This window comes from Melospiza melodia, chromosome 5 (genome assembly GCF_035770615.1).
Source record: "Melospiza melodia melodia isolate bMelMel2 chromosome 5, bMelMel2.pri, whole genome shotgun sequence".
Taxonomy (NCBI): Eukaryota; Metazoa; Chordata; class Aves; order Passeriformes; family Passerellidae; genus Melospiza; species Melospiza melodia.
In genome coordinates this window covers 93,562,320-93,580,849 of record NC_086198.1, presented here as the reverse complement: position 1 = coordinate 93,580,849, position 18,530 = coordinate 93,562,320, and the positions used below count along the sequence as shown (strand labels likewise).

At 37.3% G+C, this 18,530-nt stretch overlaps 1 protein-coding gene across 4 annotated transcripts in view; it reads right to left on the bottom strand.

Annotated features, from left to right (window-relative positions):
- Positions 1–308: 308 nt before the first annotated feature.
- The window catches only part of CTNNA2 (catenin alpha 2), a 481,291-nt gene continuing 463,069 nt past the window's right edge, over positions 309–18,530 (bottom strand). For 3 of the 4 annotated variants that reach the window (XM_063157887.1, XM_063157886.1, XM_063157890.1), the window contains 2 exons: positions 16,751–16,894; positions 309–1,482 (listed from right to left, as the gene is read on the bottom strand). In XM_063157887.1, coding sequence (XP_063013957.1) covers positions 1,195–1,482; positions 16,751–16,894 — 432 coding nt within the window. In that variant the 3' untranslated portion in view covers positions 309–1,194. The remainder of the gene's footprint in view (positions 1,483–16,750; positions 16,895–18,530) is intronic. The other variant, XM_063157888.1, reaches the window with a different exon arrangement.

Sequence of the window (18,530 nt, the reverse complement as noted above, 5' to 3'; positions counted from 1 at the left end):
AATGCAACAGGTGCATCTGTGATTGGTCTCGTGTGGTTGTTTGTAATTAATGGCCAATCACAGTCAGCTGGCTCGGACAGAGAGTCAGAGACACAAACCTTTCTTATCATTCTTGCTTATTCTAAGCCAGACTTCTGATGAAATCCTTTCTTCTATTCTTTTAGTGTAGTTTTAATGTAATACATATCATAAAATAATAAATCATGCCTTCTGAAACATGGAGTCAGATCCTCGTCTCTTCCCTCATCCTCAGACCCCTGTGTCCACCATCATTCCTGTGCATTAAAGGAGACGAGCCAGACTGAGGATTCCAAGGTTAAATGAGTTTATTGAGTTAGTGGTTACAATGGTATGTCAGATACCTGTAATCCAAGCTACACCTACATATTTGCCTCTAAATTCTCACACTGTCAGTTTCCGTGTCTCTAAACATTCCACCACCAGGTCTTCTATTACTAATATAATAATAATAATAATAATCAGAATAATAATCATAATATAAAAGGCAATGTCAATCACCATATTGTGCTTCATACTCCACCATAAGGAATTCAATTGGCAAAAGTAAACCTCTGGTCATATTAATGGGATTAATTGAAATGTGAGCAGTCATAACACTACTGGAATATAAAGAACAAAATCTGGTTCAAAAGAAGCATTTTTAAGATGAATTAGTTTGAATCTGTTTTAAAAATTCACATACTATAATGAAGATGACTTAAAAGTTATATCATTTAATTATTGGGCCACACATTGAAGCATATTGGCTAGTACATTTTTGCACTGCAACAGAAGCAATACAAGCTTTATGGTCTACCATTACAATTCCTTTTTTTTTTTTTTATTTTTCACTTAATATACCTGCCAACCTAATGTTTCTTGCATGCATAAAAATTTCGGGGTTTAGACTTGAATTTATCATTTATTCCACACGTATACCCCCGTGACGCAAATTCTTTGGCCAATTTAATGCTATAATTTAGTTTAAAAAGGAAGCTTGGAGTTAAGTCCACTTCACATCAGAAGGCAATGCCCTGAATTTTGGGCACTGCAGAGAGAGTTATTTACTGGAACAGAGTCTCAGGTCGCATGCAAATTGTCACTTTGTCCCCCCCACCCCATGCCAGACGCACACAAGTCGGCAGGTACGCATACAAAAAAGAATATAAAACCCTCCTGGTAAAGCTCAGTGGTTTAGAATGAATCCATAGCTTTAAATTCACTTAAGGCCTGTACAGGGGAAATATGTTTCTTCTGGGACCCTCTCCTCACTCTTGTCTGATATTCTTCTGGTTTTTCTCTCTTTACTAGAGGTTTCTTCTCGGGGGCCTTCATCTTCCAAGATACAACTGGAGAGTTCACTGCAGCAGTGCCATAGACCTTCTGGTATTTAGTAGAAGCCACATATGATGCTTTCACTGTAAGGACCACAGCGTTCATCAGGTTTTTAGCTGCCTGGATGAGAGAAGTGGCACTGTCCAGCTGCAAAAACAGAAAACAAAATGAAATATAGCAAGGTTACTCCAAAACAAAATACAGCAAGGTCATTCCGCGGCTGGATCACTGGGACATTTCCTCACTGGAGCCTGGATCCTCCCAGATCTCATTAAAGATGGAACAAATCCACTTCCTCAGGGTACCCGGGAGTATCCAGCACTGGCAACATCATGCACTGAACAGTAAAGGTAAGACTGCGGTACCTCACATTAAAATTTTAATAAGCTAAAGGAAAACCTTGTCTTGTCTGGGTTTTCTTTTTTTGTCTGTTTGTGAGTTTTTTGGTTGTTGATTCTTCTTCCACAGTTTAAGAAGTTTTCTGTTTTCTCACAAACCCCCCTTTACTTCTTACTTAAACCTTTAAAAATTTACTGTTACACGTCAGCTGCAAAACAGGTCAACGGGGATTTTTCCCAAGTGTTCCAGTTTGTTCTAATTATTCCTGTTAGCCCAGGATAACACCCCCAGTGATGTCTACAGCAACAGTGTGAGGCCAGCACTGAGCTTGTTAAAGAATCCCATCTGAAAAGATGAAAGGAGCTTCTGAAAGCCCTACAGAAATGAAAAGATGAGACAGTTAACTGCGGGTTTTGGCAGCTCCTGCAATGTGTGAGTTTCTCCTGGTCTCGAGGAACGTTACTTTGTGGTTACCAGGCTTTTTGTGCCTTTGTGCTTCTCCCGTGCACGAACCTGCCTGAGGTTCCTGGGTGTCCTCAGGATGTAAGAGCCCTCAAGGACTTGCTGAGCTTCAAAACACTGGGACTTCCAGTCAGCAAGCTTCCATCACACACTGAAGGGAAGCACACACCCCTGGCCAAAATGTTCAAAAGGATTTCAACATATAATGGGGACTTCCGAGGCAATGCCTCAATGATCCACAACGTGAATCAGGTACTTGCCAGATCCAAGTGGATATTCTGAAAGTAATAAATCCCAAAAATATGCTCCTAAGGACTGTAGCAAGCCAGGTTACTACTTATGATGTTAAATTATCCCTTTCCTAAAATACTCAAGAGTGGAATACATATTTTTTGTGATAAAGATATACCATGGAAGCTTACTCAAGCCTTTCCCAGACTGTAGGAATGATATGGAATATAGTATTACCTTTATTTACCTCTTTGATTCCACCCTACATGTTCAGTAAATTTTTAGCTATTTTTAATTAGTACAAATGGCCTGTGTCACTCCAAACCTTTCCTGCTCCCTGTTTTGGGAGCACATGGCTGAGTAATATAAATGCTAAGCAAGGTAAGCAGGACAAACAGTCACAGGGCAATAACAAAAGCCACACCATACTTCACCTCAAGCATTTTGCATCATTAACAGAAGAGTTCAGGAGAAATCTCCTTCTGAAGGGTCAGTGACTGATGTGAACAAAAATAGACATTACAGAAATCCTGTATTTGAAACCACATTAATCTATACTTACCTGGGGTGTTTTATTTCCTCTGCTCTGGCCTTAAACTCATTATAGTTCATCAAACACATAAACAGCTACATACAGTGAGGTGAAAACAAAGAAAAAAGCATTTTTATGACATTCACGCACGTGGTGCCATTCCCTGAAATGCACAGTTAATTGCCTGCCCCAAGTAAATATTTTTCCCTGGGACTAATTTGTATTTCTGTTAGTAAAAGAAACGAAGTTAAAAGATGGAAAATTACATTACATGGCAGAAACATGACTGTTCAATAGGGAGTAATGAAATATAATCCAGCCTAGTGTTATTCTATAACCACACTGCTGCATGATTTATAAGGCAATCTGTATGTTTGTTGGCAAATACCAGATCACACTCTATTAAATTAGGATATTCTAATTTACTACAGAGATCTACAATCAAGCATTATTCATTGTTAAATGATTCTTTTTGAAACACTGGTGGATTGATATTGAATATAAAGTGATACCATCAAATAGTGTTTACTTCATAATCAGTGTGGATAAACGGACTGGATTGAGCCTCTATTGCACAGTGCTGAATGAATTCTGGTTGCTGAAGGTTTCCAACAGCTTCACATTTTACACTACAAGTAGCTGTTTTACATATATTAAGAAACAGAATAATTAAAGAAAGCATTTTAAATTGAGGGGGCACCAAAATTAGATGTTTAAACCCATACACAGTTCAAGCCACACCTCTGAAACAGCAATCAGTAATTTTATGGACTGTAGTCATGAGGGCATGCAGAATCTTCCATTCTTCACAATCAGATGCAGGCTGCAATGACACCTTTTTGGAAACCAGGGTTTGTATTTTGATGCCATTTTAACTCTCTTCAGTTTCAATATGCTGTTAAGAGTAGATAGCAACTCCCTGTTTTCACCATTAATAATCACATTTTAAGATGCAGATACTCAGTCTTTAATCCTAACATCCACTTATCCTGCAAAACACTTCCAAATCTTGGAACCAGAAAAGAGACATAAAACCCCACCAGAGGCTGTGAGTGTTCTCCAAAATCTGCTGGTGGTCATTCCATGCATCCAATTTGGCCACCTAAGCACTTCCCATGATTTTCTTACAGCCTCCAGCTCCTTGCTTGTGTTACGGCTCAGCAAAGAAGAATTAAACTGAATGAGCATCATCCCAATTAACATTTAGATCTTCCCACACCACTGTGCTGCTCCAGCTTGAAGCTGTGCTTTGCCACACAAAGCTGGAATGAGGCAGCAGTGAATCAAGGCCTCAGTGTGTTAATTCCTTACAAAATCTGGGCACGGAAACCTGTGCACTTTTCCAAATGTTATGTTAATTTAAAAAAAAAAAATCACAAGAAGGAAAATTACCATCTCAAATAAAAGCACCACTAGGAAAATTACTTCACAGTACAGAAGGCAACCTTTACTCCCTGCAATACCCAAAGAATTATAGATATAATGATGGATTTTGGCCCTAACAGCCAACAGAGTCTTTGACTTGCTGCAAGAAGTAATGGTGTTCTGCTACTTAGACCTCTTTAAAAATATGTTTGCCTGATTTTAGGAAAAAAAAAAATTCTCTCTACCATAAATGATAAACTTAGGTGACTGTCCCACAAAACTCAGTAAATGCTGAGGAAAATTCAAATTTCATAAAGAACCTAAGAATAACTGCACTGCACCTGGTAACTTAGAATTATTAAGGTTGGAAAAGATCTGCCAAGAATATAATTCCAGGGTTTTCTTCCCCCTAGAAAAGATCCTTCAGGTTTTGAGGAGTTTTTGAGCTGCTTATCAGCTGTTCTGCAATTTTCCTGCGCTATTTGAAGAATTTTCCAGAATCTTGAAATAATCAAGATTTATCACTTCTTTTACACATAATCTAAGTAAAATAACCAGCAATTGCACTAACAAAATAGCTGAAGAAATTGGAGGGAATAAAGCTGGAAATTTTTGTCCTTAACTGTAAAGCAATGAAAAGAGATGTTCTCCCTGCATTGTCACACTGCTGTAATGGGGAAGAATTATAATTTAGGTTTTAGAAAGGAGAAAATCTAACCTCCAGAGATGTCTTCATACTTATAAAATAAATATCCATAAAAATTAAGGGAAATTGAGAAAAAACCCCAAACCAATCTGTATTTCCAATGAGTAAGTACAGATTACTTATTGGAATCTGTACTTCCAATAAGTAAGTAAGACTTACTCCAAAGAGTAAGTCTTTAAAACTACAGAATGGGTAGTTTTAAAAGTGCTGGTTGTTTAAGAATATTTTATGTTATTACTGCTGACTTTAATAAACCTTGAAAAGAGGGTGAAGACATCAAAAGAATTGTAGATAGTTTCCAGTCTCCAAAAATTTGAGCAATGAAAATAAAATGACCTGTGAAATTACAGGCCAGCTCAGCTGACAGCACTCCCAAATGAAATGATGCAATGTCTGTGGCAGACTCCAAAAATAGAGGAAAGAAATGCAGTTAGTGGTAAACAAAGGGCTGTGTGGGCTAAAATATTTTCAAAGTGACCTACATCATATTTTGGTATGATTAAACTTTGAGTTGCTTAAAATAGTGCTGTGGGTATAATTGGATCTTTGAAAGGTCTTTTGCTTAGTAATACATGACAGTTTGATTAAAAACTCAGTTGACACAAAACTAACAAGACACGCACACAGAAGGATTCCAGATTCTCCAGCAGCTGTTTCCAGAAGTAGATATTCACACATACACACACAAAAATTAAAATATCAGTGATCAGCAGTGAATTTCACAGTGGGGTCTTGGAGAAACCATTTGGATGCTTCACAATATTAATATTCCTACTAAAATCTTGGAAAGGAAGTCAATCATTTGATGAAATTTGCAGATAACAATTGGGAAAGTGTCAAGTCATTAGATTGATGTCTAATTAGCTGCTAAAAGCCACAAATGTAGATTTAATTCTGGCCAGATCTACAGCAGATGATACCTAATTACACAATAAAGGACTTTATTCTCTGCAGGATCCCAGGCAATCACTCCTTGAGTACACAAAAAGGAGGAGAATGATTAAATAGGTTCAATTATCACATTCAGTTTATTGTCTGTCCACAGTCATGGGATACTGAGTCCTCTTCTCAATGCAAGAGTAATATTGAGGAACTGGGTAAAAACTTGAAAAAACTCAGTAACAAAAAACATCTTTAATGGGAAAGACTCAGCCAGCTCTGTTTTTTCCCACTTTCAAGTGAATGACTAAAAAAGTGAGTTTTCACTGACTGAAATCAGCAAGTACATGGTAACAAAGCTGATTATATTTCAAGTTCCAAAAGTGAGACAAAGATAAAACAAAACTTAAAGGCTGAGAGGCGAAGCCGGTCATTTTAGTTATTAATTACCTGAAATTATTTATTTAGCAGTTATATTAATTAATCAAAAGAACTCATGAAAGATTGATTCTATTTCTTGGAATTGTAAAATCAATATTGGATGGTTTTGCTTAATATGTATTAACTAGTGGACATTTTTAGTGCACATCAATTCAGGGAGCCTGGGCATCAGTTATGCAGGAAGGCTGATAACAGCCCCTACTGATCTTGAAAGGTAGGAAAATAAAAAATTAGCATGAGGAGCTACTGATAAATAAAGTTTGTCTGATTCACTTCGTACAGATTGGGAGGAGAAAATATAATTTATTTTACTCATTGAAATAAAACCTGTAGCTCCTCAAATACTCTTGGATAAGACTTGATTTGTACACCTTTAGCAGGTGACTTATGCACTGCCAAGCCCTTAAGGATTCTGTGAATTCTGGGTGAATTCCTTCTTTCTTCTCTCCAAATGAAATTCACACTTTTCTGGACAAGGAACAGTTGCTCTTATCCCACCACAAAGGTCAGCCAACAGTCTTCAGAGAAAATAAGGCTACAATTATGCAATTATGAACCTGGATGGTAAATCAGGAGTATGGATTTCTCAGCTTGCATTCTTGTGCAACAGAACATTTTCCTCTCAGCTGCGCTTAACAGTAAATCCATACCTGCGAGAGGTACGCCAGAAAAAGATCTTATTTATAAAATTATATCTTACATTTCTGTGGCACATTTCATGCATAAAACATGACCCTGTTAGAGAGAGCCAATGCAAGAATGGCCTGTTTGCTGTTCAGATGCTCCCTTCCCTTTGGAAGGAGACATCTGCTCTTTATCAGCACCACGAGGGGCTGTTTCAGTCGGGCACTTGAAAATCTCACAGGGCTCTTGCTAGCTGCAGTCCATTTGGAGAAAACTATCCTAAATACTTGAAAACCTCCCTCTCTCTCAAAAGAAGTCTTTGTCTGGAATGCAATGTGCTCATAATAATGTTAAAAATGGATCTGTAGCCACACAGAGAAAATTGTACTGTACTTGTCCTTTCCTAGCTATTTGTTTTCACATTTGACTGCAATTAACTTACTCCTTTATACATGATGAATATTTAATTCATTCTGGGGATAGTTGTGTTTTATAGGTGCCCAATCCACTGAATAACCACCCTCATCTGCATTTTTTCAATTACAGGTAAAAAACCCAGGGGATTCCCCAGCCGATTTGGTTGTATTAAACAAAGGCTGCCACATCCAAGGACAGCAGAAAGCACAAAAATACAGCAATAACTGTGGATATCTTCTCTCTTCTATGGACTATACTCACTTTAAAACACATTATCAACTGCTGTACGCTAATTTGCAAAAGCAAAAGCAAATAAAAATACTCCCAGAACTGACATTCCCAGTAAAAGGTAAACAGCCATAATAGAAATGCATTTCTACATTTGCTTTACTTATTCCAATTAAATATTTTAGTATTTCAGAAGCAAAAGGATAAATGGCAAAATGATATCCTAATTCATTTGCTTTGAGAAGAACACTTAATGGGAAAGCTCATATTTTAACAACTGAAATGGTGAAATGACAAAAAGACAATTGGAAACACCTGAAAGTTAACTAATTACCTAATTAGCTAATTATTTTTCTGGAAAATAATTATTGCTAGTGTCTCTCTAGCCTGCAGGTCTCAAAGGTGGAAAACACATTATTGAATTTTTCATAGATACTATTTTTTTTTTTAACAAATGCATTTACAGTGAACAAATTATTTCTCCAATACTATTGTTATGAAAAAAATTACAATAATTCATCTAGTTACCAAATATAACATAGGTTATTTCCTCAGTATTTAACATTTAATTAATATCTTGCTGCATTCATTTCAGAATTTAATGGGGGAAATTATTTTGACCCACAACAAAATCTTTCAGAAACATTTAATTTTCTTTTTCTACTCATTATCTGCCATTTCACAGGAGAAAAAAGCTGACAAACCAGTACCACAATTCTTACCACTCACCAGAACCTCTGTAAGGACAAGCAATCCTATACAGCATTGAATTTTTAAAATTCAATTGCTTTAGCAGTCTTTTTCCTGCTACAGCACTGTCTCAGAGCTTTCAGAGTCTGCTGCTGAATTAAAGCATTTCACAACAATCTGCATGCCAAAATATCTGGAAAAACACTATAGAGGACAAGGAAGAAATCCTCAGTGAATAAAGCTAAAGGAGTTTTGTAGATGGGGACAGAAAATTTGGTTGTTTATACCACACGTTCTCTTTGCTAAGGATGAAAGTAGAGGATGAAACACTTTCTACATCAACTCACAACTGAGAAACAAGGGAATGAGTCTCCTGCCAGGATGATTGATAACATTTTTCTTCCAAATCTTCCTCATTCTGCAGAGAAGAATGTTTGGAGGAAGATGGCAAGGGTGGAATGTCCTGGACAAAGAGCAGGAGTGTCCAATGACCATCACAACTCCAACGCTCCCCGAAGCAAACTTGGCACAACCACATTTACATCCTCAAAATTCTGCCCCATGGAATTTTCTCTGAGTCTTTGGATGATTTAACAGGAAATAGAATTCTGTATGACTGATTTAAACCTAATGTTCAACAAGATAAAAAGTCTGCAGCAAGATGAAGTCCAAACTCTATGTGATGGGAGAGGCAAACTCCAGCTATAACTGAATTTTTTATATTGCCTTGAGGATTCCTGAAGAAAATTAAGAGTAGGAAGTCTGTTAAAACTCAGTATCAAGCCCAATAACAAAGCAATTTACACCAATTTGCACAGGGATTCACATGCTTGAAGTCTACCCAAGACACAACATGGTCTGAACCTGAGGTCACAGAAAAGCAAGGGCAGGTCTCTGTCAAAAACATCAGTACACATTTCCATTACACATCCAATTGCAGCTAAATCTGAACAAAAAGAGGAAATAAATGATCTCTGACTAATCTGTGCTAGATCTCCCTGCTCCCAACTGGAGTTCTGACTTGTAATTTGAAGATAGAAATATATTTTAAAAGCCCAAAATAATCTAATGCTCTTTCAATCTGAGTTTAAGGAGCAAATCTTTTTGTTCTTTATCTACCGAACAGGTACAATAAAAAGAAAAAAACCTTTCTTTTTAACACTCTTACCTGAAATGAGTCCAAATCATGTCTGGTTGCCTGGAAATTGTACTCAGTGATAAAATGTAGGAGTCTTTGGATACAAAAAAAATCAATAAAGCACAGAAAGACTCTATGCTTTACATGAGTAAATGTGTTATCTCCTGCTATTCCTCCTGATTCTGTCTCAAAGAAAACAAAATGAAAAGCAGCACCAAGCAGGACTTAAGACTACAATGCTGAGAAATGTGCTATTTCCCCAAATTCTTTTTTAATTTGTACCAGTGTCAGACTGATATCTGTATGTGATTTATCTCCACATCTTCAGCAGTGAGGATCTGCCAGTTTTTGAGGCAAATCTGCTCCTCCAGCTCCTTTTCTGTCTCTAAAATCATGATTGCCAGGTCAGAACAGGGACACTTTGAAGATAAGTGCTCCATGGGCACAGCTGTTTTTTCTCAGGAAAAAGCTTGGAAGCAATGCATTAAACACATCAGAATAAATAAAATAAAATAAAATCTAGCTGTAGAATGGAAGATGATACCAGGACAACTACTCCTTCCTTACTAAAGTTTGCCTGTTGTTTTTCATTTGTATTTTACGTCTTGTAGAAGCAGACAAAGGTTTCAGCCATTCGAGATATTGACCATTTTTGAGGTGCTAAAAGGATTTTACTCCCTTGGAGCTGAGGGTCCTTCCAGTGTTGATCAACTCAATCAGTGAAAACATTCCTATCTCTGTTGGGTTCCCTGGGCACTCTCTAGGACTTTACAACAGTGTGCAAAGAAATTTAAAAAAATAAAATAAAAAAAAAAATCAAAGCTCCACCAAAGTCTTCAAGGGGAATCTCTATTTCAGTCAGACAGAGATGGCTTAATCATATATAACAAAACATTTAAATGGAAATTCTACAATTTTATACCAAATAAATTATTAATTGTTAATTGTTCTATTTATTTGGCCAAGTCAATCAATGGTTAAACAACATTCAGTAAGTAATGAGAGTTCCCCACTAGAAGGATTTTTTTTCCCTGGTCAATTACTGAACAAACAATTTGTAAATGCATCTGTTCATTACATTTTTAACTTTAGCTAACACTAAATGTCATTAAAAACCATTAAAACAGGTAGTAATTACCTGTTCTTAGTGCAAGCAAATGAAACCAGAACAGAACAAAAACATTTGTAAAGGCCATTGCAATTCACAGGGAAAGAACAAGTAAAGATGACAGCAAATTGAGAATAAATTGGAATGAATAAAATCTTGCTCTGAATTCTAAGAGCTCATTTTTATTACTCATGTTTCATTATGCAAATATACTTTAAGGATGAAAAGAACCTTTTGAGGTCATCTAGTGCAATGTCCTGTTGAAAATTTGAATTACATGAGGTTGTTCTGGATTTTGCTGAAATTCAGGTATGTCCAAGGATGGATAATTTCACATCTCTGGGCTACAGAACTCCACCCTGCACTTGAATTTCACTAGCCTCCGGTTAAAACATTTTTACCTTATCTCTAATTAGTATTTCCCATGTGAAAACTTTTTTTTTACTGTTTTTCCTGTCCCGATGTCCATGCAACTCTGCCAGGTCTGGATCTGGTTCTTCCGAACCCTCCTCAGAGGCAATGGCAGGCAACAATATTTCCTCTGAGCCTTCTTTGTACACATGCAAATGTATCTATGATCTGTGCAGATGATGTTGGCAATCTCATTTTCACTGCTAAAAGAGCAGGTGTCCTATCCAAACGGGGGGAAAAAAAAGAGTAATTGTAGAAAAGGAGGGAAAAAATCTTTTTTTGACCAATTTTTAATAGCTCACTGAAATTGCTGAAGTACAGTATGACTCTCTTCAGAAAATACTTGTGTTAGGGATTACAAATTTCAAATTTTCCTGGAGTCTCTTTTCCTTTGCAGTTCTGTATTTCAGGCAGCATTTTCCCTCAGTAACAAATGCAGAGGTACTGATACCCTCAATGGCTCAAATAATCCAAATGATTCCTGTGCTTTGCACCTCAGGACAACCATCCCTCCACAAAACAAATTAATTCAACCACATCTCCAGATAATCCAGAATTTACGTAAAGGAGATGAAGGTATAGACTTCAGAAGTATGGTGAAATGAAAAGGCATTTGCAGAGGCTTTTTTCATATAAATTTCTTATTTAGTGTACATTATTTCTTAAATAGTGTACATTAATCACGATTAGCCACACACTTGACTGATGCACTTAGTTGGCATCAGAAAAATTCAAACTGCGTGTCTTTAAATATTAGTAATGGCTGGTGTCACTTGAAGCCCCAGAATTTTTTCAGATGCCTCTCATTGAGCAATTTCCCTTGGAATGAAAGCAGGAAAAACAGGGCTGTTCCTAAAATCCATTGATTTGGTGTGTTTGGTGACTGAGTCAAAGTGTTCAGAGTTCTCATTTCCACAAATTGAGTCTTGCACCTCATCTACCTAATTCCAGGTTCTGGACCAAAAGGTTTCAGATTCCTTTTCTGCTTGGTGAAGAAGACCACGGAACACTCGAGATCTTTCATGGGTTCTTTCTTTACAGAGATAGGCCAGAGCACCTCGCCTTTAAAACTCAGTTTAGAGAACTTAAATTGCATTAGAATCCTAAAAATAATACAGTGAATCTAGGCAGGTGCTCAACATCTGCAAAGAAAAATTAGCTGTCCTTGGATTTGGCCTAGCGGTCCAAGAATTCAAACAACTTAATGAATGTTTTTGTGACTGTTTTTCTTAATTCTCTTTTGGTCCCCTAAAGTGTCAAATGGGCAAAAAACACAAACTGCAAGACATACAAATCTTTCCAACATCCAGAACCCAAAGAGATCAGGGGACCAAGACAGAAAATTTAAAATGCTCCTTAATAAGCAATTTGAACATTTCTGTTCAGGAAAAAATTAGGCATCAGCTCAGTTCACAGAAAGTTGAATTTACTTCTATAACAATATAAACCCTCAAAAGAAGCCCAAGGATAAACTTTCTTACTCTGTACACACAGTTTATTCACCTGCTTATTTTTTAAGGTATTACCAATCTAGGCAGCTGTCAGTGTCTACGGGGAATAAGAATCTCTGCCCTCTGGAAATGGCTCTGGAGTTCCACACTAAGGAAGGCTGGAGTGAAAATCTCAGATGCAGATGTTTACACTTGGCTAGATGAGTCACTATCCACACAGCAATGGAGATGAGAGCAAAAACCTCTTCATAATTCAATTAAAATCTTTCTGAATAATAAAATAATCAGTTTCCATCACACCAGGGACCTCCTCTCATCTTTATGCACAGCTTGAGTGGGGCAGCCTCCCACTGGTACTGCAGGATTTCTTTCTAATTCCGTCTTTTTCAAAACATACTTAACTTGGGTGAAGTCTTTCTCCTGTTGTTTTTTTTGGGGGGGGATGGCAGTATTTGTGGTTCACTTGTTTTTTGGGGGTTTTTTTGTTGGTTTTGGTGTTATTTTAATTTGGCCATCCAAAGTGGAAATTGGAATATCAAATGCAAACACTGGTCTTGAACATTAACTAAGTATTTTAGTAGTATACTATTTTAAAAATAGTAAACTAACTAAAAGGTTTAAGTTTCGTTTTTTTACATTTTAAATAGAAAAAATGTTATAAAGAAAAAATAAGTATTCTAAAAATATATTTTAATTCTCACCACTTTTTTTCTTTTAGTTACTATTAATAAAATTTTCTTTATACGATTCTAAAATTTTAAACCTACTTTAGCTATCTCTCAAATAGAAATAAGTACATAAGTAATTAACCAACACTAAAACCCACCACACTCATCAAGACATTAATTAAGAGATCTCCAAATTCAAAAAAACCTTAAATTAACAAACATTTGCATCATGAAGGAGTATGTATTGTTTGAAACCTATCATGATTCTATAGATCCTTTCTGCCTCGAGCGTGGCTCAGCATTATTTGTAGAAGGGAAATAATGGCAATATTTATTTCTGTTTTCAGTTTTACCAGGGTACACAATGTGTTTGCTTTGAGACATTTAGATGGGACTGATAAAAATCCAAGGGATTATTGATTAAAGAGAATCATTATTGATTGTCTTTGAGTGCAATTATCCCAGGATCAGAATGTCCAGGGTGTTGAGGCAGCCCTGGTTTCCTCCATCACCACACCCAATTCAAGTGTAAATGTGCGTAAATTTGTGTTGTAAATTCTAACAAGATGAGGTTGAGGTTTAAAAGGACTCAAATCAACACGAGGAGTCCTCCAGAATGCTGTGCACTGTCACTGTGACTTCTGCTGAAACAAGATTAAATCCACACGATTTGTGCTGAGGCAATGGTGCTAAACCAGCCCGAAACTGCAGGAAGAGAGGGCAGGGGGAGAAGCATCTCCGTGCCAGCTGACATGGTTTGGGAACAGATGGAGCATTTCACAGCTCTCCCTCACTTCTCACAGAGAAAAAGAAGGTAAGAACCAACCCACAAAGTTTTAATTCAGCTTGTAAGATAAACCAAGCCTGGCAAACAGAGAAAAATTGGGAATTTCAAATAGCTGCTTTAATCGTACTGAAAAAAATGCTTGATCCCTGTAGATGATCTCACATCATTAAACTATTGCTCACCTTTTGCCATTCTGGCTGAGGAATATATCTTTCATCTAAATGCTGATCTCCTTAAATATATAGGTGTAAATAGCCTAGTTATTATACTGGGTTTGTTTTGAGATCATTTTACACAACGTGCTTGCAAGTATAAATTTTTTTAAGAATGATGCATCAAAAATTAACTTTCAGTTTGCTAATAATTTATGAAGATTTAACTCACTCGAATTAGCATGAATTGGAAGAAATTTCTCAGATATTTGACTTAAAAGTTTTCATATTAAACACTAAATAAAATCAGCTGAAATCTAGGCCTTATAACATTTTAATTTAATGTAATGTACATGTAAATAATATTAAACAAACTTCATAATTTAGTGAGGACACATTTAAGCCAAGGCTGTAAATGTAGGAATCTGTGCACTTTGGACATTTTAATATTTTTTTTTTTTAAATCATAGCTGCCGGTAAAATAATTTAACAGGGGAATTAGCTCAGTAAATGTAACATGAGTTTATTTATTCTCCCAAAGTTAAGCTATTCAGCCAAACTCACAGCCTGGGGTTACCTGGACCAAAATTTGTTACTAGAATTGGCACGGACAGATTTCAGGTTAATTATTGCAACAGTTCATGTAATGTGGAATATCTTCCCCACTATACAGAAGTCAGCCAACTGCTAATTTGCTCATCTCACAAGACAACTTTAGAATGCAAATTTCTCTGGATTCAAAGTAATCCAGTGACATCTCTATTCCACTGATATCCCCTCAGAGCTGATCACTGTCTCTAATTCACCATCCTTACTGAATGACACCAATTCTGACTTTCTTTTCCCAATAATTACACCGGTCTTAAAAAGAGCTTCTCCAGGCCACCAAAATGCTTTTGTATCATTCAAGTGAGATTAGGGCACTGTACAGTTGCTCTTTGTGTTTTATCAATTCTGTGCAAAAACTGAAGTCTCCTGCATTATGCAAGAATAATTATGTGAGAAGGCAATTTGATAAACTCATCAGCAAAGGATGTGCTCAGGATCTAAATTAAATTTTACCTCCAAGCATTTGCCTCTGAAAAGAACAAACTTCAAATCATCTTTAAGAGCAGCAATTCCCATGAAGTTTTCCCAGTGAAACATTAGAGATTGACTAACCTGTTCTTTCCTTTTACTTTCCTGAAAAGATTAAAGTTTGCTGGGGAAGCTAAATTTGCCAGGCAAGTTCATGGCTTTGCAAAGGAAGATTTGAAGATTTCAGTGTCTGGTTTGCTAAAGGAATAAGCAGTAGTAATAAAACACCTTGTGCACATTATTCAAAGCTAGAAAAGCCTGTCAGGGAGACATTTTTATATTCTTTGTCATTATTTTTTCTCTTTGACAGGGAGGGAAACAACCATTTGTGAAAGTTTTGGTAGGTAGCTTTATAAACAAGACTCTTACCCTCCCTGAACTCCATTTAGCTGTCCTGTCCTTGGATACAAAGAGCATCCCTGAGTCATCAGGGAGGAATATCTGTGCATCACTATGGACCAATTCCCAGCAATGCCACTGACCAGAAGACGAAATGGTCTGCACCCTCACCCAATGGCTCACAGCCACCCAGTCACCTGAAAATAAAAGTATTTCACCAATCAGCCTATGAACCCCCTCTGCTAAAAATGCTGGGGCTGCACTCTCCTCCTGTGATTTATCCAGGACACGGTGCTGCCTTTTAGTGCCTCTCCCTGGGGTGTGACCAGACCCCACACAAAGCTGGTAAAGAGCTTTAAATGAACAAGAACAGCAAGATTTGCAGTATCCCTAGGGCCCAGAATCTACATATGATCCTTCTTCTGCCCTTTAGTATGAGAGCTCTGACATCTTGACAGCTTTAATAGAAACCCAGGAGGCAGAACAAGAAAGGAAGATCTTCGTAGTCCATCTTGTCTTTTTTAATATGCTGAGGGATATTAAAACAGTGAAGCAGTAATACTTGGGGCTGAGGGAAATGGGTAACAAGACAATGCTTTAAAGTAAAATTGTAACATTTAGGTAGTGAGACAAAAAACACACCAAGAAATTCAGTCAGCAGCATCCCTGCCCATCTCAAGTTCTTATCAAAGAAAAAAAAAAATCAAATGCTTTGATTTATAATTTCAAAGGCTAAGCCTGAGTTACATCTCTTCTGGGTTTTCTGCTTAATGTTATGTGTTCCACAATTTACCTTTGAATTTTATTTCATCTATGAAAAAAGTTTTATAATTGGCTTATTGTCAATACATACCTTCATATATATTCCGGATAAAGTGAATAAAAACAGTAATAGAGAATATTAAAAAAAATAGAAATCCTGTCCCATATAAACAGCCATTATCCACAGTAAATAATGATAAATATATAAATAACACCATCTATCTTTAATCATAAAGAACTTCAGGAAAATTATGGCCCAGCACCATAATTAAATACTGTAATTAAATTAATGGAAGTTCAGCAACTGAGTTCAGGGGGACCAGAGGCTGCCTTTGCACAGGGCAAGAAAAACATTGAAGGATCAGTTTAACCATCAGCCAATGGACCACCTGTGCAGGGAAATTGCTTTGCACTCTGGGACTTCTGGACAGGGAGGAAACGCTTCTCCACAGGTGGCTGAGACAACACATGCAATTAACTCTGTGAGTCCTGTGGTTAATTAAAATAAAAAAAAAAAAGAGAAACTATCAAACAAATCCCCCATTCTCATGTGTCTTCCCTCCACCCCCAGAGCTGCAGAGACAAAGATGAGACAGGAGGTTACTCACCGTTGAGGAGTCACCGCTTCCCGTCTCAAGCGTAGCTCCCTCAGCACAGGTGGGTGGGTGGGTGGAAAGTTGACTAGCCCTGCCCCCATCTATGACATCACACTCTACCTCATAAAAGGTAGTGAAAGTGCTCTGAACTCCAGTCTGATTTCCGAGAGATACAGAAAAGAGATAGTGAGAGAGAGAGCAAGAGAAATATTGTGCCGTAGCGTAGAGCGAGGAGAGAGGGAACGTGTGCTGAAGGAGCTATGCTTGGCCAAGGACACAGGGCCTCCTCCACGGTGAGCAACCCCACTGGCTGGGGTTCCTCTCACTCCTTCCCACAGCACAGGCCTTGCTCATTCAAAAGGGGGACTTTTGTGGCACCTTTTGATGACAACCAGTGAGGACAGAAAGCTCTATCCCAATTAAATGCTGGCTGACATCAGATCGGGCATGAATTTGGTCGATAGATTCCTCGTTTCATGTGTGGTTTTGTACAGCCAAACTGCACAAAAACATCCACACCAGTGCAAGCCGCTAAAATTTCAGTGATTGCAACAGGAATTATACTTGTGTTGCCCCATGTGGGATAAACATCCAATTCACACCTGTGGATTGACCCTTGAGTAGAGTAATCCAGAGGGTTGGGCCTCCTACACCAATGCATGAGGGAGGGCAGGAACAGAAGTATGGTTTTCTTGCACTGAAAATGAGAACTGACAAACCGTGCTGAAAGAACAAGTGAGGGAAGTATAAAAATTCTGGGCATATATTTATTTACAGAGCACACTTTCAAGTTCCAGATAATAGCAATAAAATTGCAAAGAGGTGATGTTTTTAAAAATACACATTTTTAGACAATGACAGCTGTACAGGCTGAGACACACTTTTTTTTTTTTCAAACAACATCCCAAGGACTGATACTGGAGGACTTAAAATGGGATATTCAGTCTACTTTATTGTAAATTATATTTTTATCATCCAAATTCTTGAAAAGCAGGTTTGGGAGTAAATATAATTGCTTATATTATCCACTGGGATTTTCTTAATAACTTAACTGTAGACTAAAATTGAAAAATAGTTTTTTTACTGCTGCTACACCTAACTCCATTAAATAAAACTGGTTAGAGAATGGGGGACTTATTCAGTGCCAGTAAAGACTGCTAGTGTAAGAGCCTGCCTTTTGGAAGAGGAAATATAAATACTCCCTAAATGTCTTTTGAGGGTATGTATTATAAGCACATAGAGTTAATATTGATGCTTTCCCTCAGGCTTTTTGGTGCTACAAGGTTCATGTGAATTATAATCTAATAATGATTAGTATTTCTGTCTTAATAATGATTAACGTGTATTCTCTGCTCTGTCAGTGTGTTCTTTGTTTTTGCCTCCTTTCTCTGACTGAAAAAAGGAAGTGTGTGACTCATGTCTAGTACCAGTCACTCCACCTGACAACAGAGTCAAGCATTTTCCTTCTTAACCTTCAAAACTTTTATCATCGTGGTTATCCTGCAGTATCTGCAGATGTTGCTTTAAAGCAGTGCGTTTGTGGGATTAAAAACTCAACAAAAATGGGTGCCCAGTGGGCGAAATGAAGAGTTATTGTGGCTGTTAGAGATGAGATGTAACTGCAGGAACACAATGCAAAACTAGGCTGCAGCTGAGGAATGCTAAATGTGACAGTGCTGTTCATAATTTAACTGTTTTCTCTGTACATCATCTTTTGATTACAAACTATTTGCATGTTTTGAAGACAGGAGGAAAACCTCCTCTGGTCCCCTGTATTGCATTGACTCCTTAT